Here is a 3,056-nt window from a genome sequence, read left to right as displayed (position 1 = left end):
TAAAATAAAAACTTTAATTATTTATGAATATTAATTACTGAAATGTTTTTAATGTTGTTACAACAGTCACCTATAATAAAACACTTACAGCTAGCATCATATTTTCCTATCCACTGATCTAAAGTTAGGCAATCATCAACATGAATAACCAAAAGTTGACTGTTATTTAAATGAAGATCAACTTTATAATCTCTTCCATGAAAGTTTAAGAAACTAAATGTACCAGAATTTTTTTCTATTGACATTTTTAAGAACTAAACACATCAAATCAATATGAATTACTAATTCTAAACTTGGAAGTAAATAAAGTTGCAAATGCAATAACAGTTATTTTGTATTTAAAACAAGTAAAATTTAAAATAAAGTTTTTTAACTTATTAAATAAAAAACTGATTACCATCCTCAGTCAGCAAAAAGCTTCAAATCATCTGTACCTAAGCATTGAACTGTTTATTATGGCTATGAACCTGTTATGAATCTTATTATGGCTATGAATTATTATGTGGCTGTGAATCTAATAAATATCAGATATATAGTATATAATTTGTATGTGTATGTGTATACAATATACCATGTGTATATAATATACACATGGAATCATACATGGAATCATGGAAACAGGATATGCACATGGAATAGTCTCTCCTCACAGTTAAAATCTCTCTCTCTCTACATTTTCAAACAGTTGTTGTTGTTATTATATCACAGTTATTGATGTTATTATACAATATATTTTGTTGTTGTTGTTATTGTTGTTGTTTTTGATATATCGCACTTCTTATATTAATAATAATAATATAAAAAGTGTGATATATCAACAACAACAACAACAACAACAACAACAACAACAACAACAACAACAACAACAACAACAACAACAACAACAACAACAACAACAACAACAACAACAACAACAACAACAACAACAACAACAACAATAACAACAAATACAACAATTTATACTATATTTTAATATTACTTTATTTCTATTTAATTTTAATAATATTATAACATATAATTTTTTAAGTATTATTTGTTTTTGTTTTTGTCGTTGTTTTTGATTAACTAAGGCGTTTACTTGAAATTAGTACTTGCACTATAGTAAATATTCCTTGAAACGTAAAATCTATAATAGAATACATTTGATTAGATTTACTTTGATTTTAGTAAACATTTGACGATTTTTTGCACAATAAATAAAATAACAAGATTCTTTTTCTCGAACTATTTATTATTACTAGCTGTCCGGACCCGTAAAACCAAGACCCGTTTTACGGGTAAAATCAAAACCCATTTTACGGGTGCTTATTTCAATATTTCCTCAGTAAGCGGTAGACAGGGTGCGGATTCACCCAACTTTCATCACTCTTGCGTAGCTCAACTAAGGTTATGGAAATCGTGCGTTCAGCGTTGATTTCGTAACTGTTAGGTATTCACCAATGTTTCGCAGAATTTCTGTCACACCTATCCAAAAACGGTACTAACCTCAATTTTGAGGACACAAAAAAACGACTGATGGGGCATTAATCTGCAAGGTCTTAGGTATCACCAGAAGTAAAAATTAAAATCTAATCTCTATAGCGAAAGGAGAAAAATATATTTAAAGTTTTATAGCACTTTGCGCTACTGATCGCACTTGGAGCCCCGTTGTAAATCTCTTTTCTTTTCTTTTTTTTTTCATATTTGGGTTATGGAGTTTTTAAAAAATATCAAAAACTCTATACATAAATGTGTCGGCTACAACCTGACAAAAAAATCAGCTCTTTAACACTTGTGGTTTGTGTACCGGGACCTAAAGTATAGGGTGTGGCACTAAAAGCCTCTTTAAAAAGAGACAACGGATGCTTTACGTTTTTATTCTAACCTTATTATCGACTATGGAAGTTTAAAAACTTTATAGAATGAAGCCTTGGCATGTATCTTTCAGGCAAAAAAAATAGAAGCAAGATATCTTTTATCTGTGCAAAGATATAGCTCCTAAAGTTAGAACCTCGCCTTTAAAACCGTCCAAAATATAGCAGCTAAACGGCCAAAATATAGTTTTTATGCTTTTTAAAGATTCAAAATTACATCAAATAACTAATTTAGTAAAAATTTCATGTGACTAGTGGATATAGGATTCTATGGCTGTTAGACTTCACATTTATGCGTACTTTGTCCAAAAAAAGAGTACTTTTTTTGTCAAAGTTTCTATAAAACATGAGGTAGAAATCACATAGTTAAAGGCATTTTTTCTAATTGTTCTGAATTAAAAAAACATAAAAACCTTCTTTATATTCTAGCCGTTAAACCCACAGGTTTGCTTTATTGTTTTTGTTTAAAATGATTGACCAAATATTGGATATAATAAAAACTTTTTTTCGTATTGTAAAAGTTACTTTAGAATTGTAAATTCAAAATTAATTGGCAACTTATAAAATAATTTCGAAATTAATGATAGAATAAAGTATTTTTATATAAATCAAATATGTATAACCTTGTTGTGCTTTTTTTCTCGCATTGAAGTATCTCCTAAAATCTTTTATTGCTTTGACCAATACTTTTCAACTATTTAAAAATGTGAAAACAAATGTTTCTTTTTTTTCCGGGAAAAGTAGCAATATCAAAGAAATTACATTTTAGCAGTCAACAGCCTAAACAACTAAAAAGATTTTTTACCAACACAAGCTTGTACTACAGTTACTTTTCGAAGATCTATTTTTTAACCACTGAAATGCCATATAAAAGAAAAACTCATCAAAATTGTCGACAATCTGTATGCTTCTTTTGTTTTTCAAAATGTGACAGGCATATTTCTGATTTCATCAAGGAAAGAATACCAGGTATTTTTTCTGGAAACTCCATTGATTTTAAAGATGATAAAGCTCCATTGGGCATATGCAATTCCTGCAGAGCAATGGTACAAAAGCATGGCAAAGGAGAAACTTGCTTATTCCCAAGCTACATGACTTTAACAAAATGATTATTAGACCACAGATCAGAGGATTTGATTCTGGTAATTGTTTAATTTTCCAGGTTGGCCAACTAAAAGGACATTCTACAAAGCTCACTTTTTC

General features: G+C 29.0%; 1 protein-coding gene across 2 annotated transcripts in view; it reads right to left on the bottom strand.

The window, feature by feature from the left end:
• Positions 1-263, bottom strand: part of LOC100212030 (centrosomal protein CCDC61) — an 83,008-nt gene extending 82,745 nt beyond the window's left edge. For both annotated transcript variants that reach the window (XM_065805612.1, XM_065805613.1), the window contains exon 1: positions 89-263. In XM_065805612.1, coding sequence (XP_065661684.1) covers positions 89-245 — 157 coding nt within the window. In that variant the 5' untranslated portion in view covers positions 246-263. The remainder of the gene's footprint in view (positions 1-88) is intronic.
• Between the last annotated feature and the right edge of the window lie 2,793 nt (positions 264-3,056).

This window comes from Hydra vulgaris, chromosome 09 (genome assembly GCF_038396675.1).
Source record: "Hydra vulgaris chromosome 09, alternate assembly HydraT2T_AEP".
NCBI lineage: Eukaryota > Metazoa > Cnidaria > Hydrozoa > Anthoathecata > Hydridae > Hydra > Hydra vulgaris.
The sequence above is the reverse complement of the archived record's forward strand: the minus strand, read 5'-3'. Positions and strand labels throughout refer to the sequence as shown.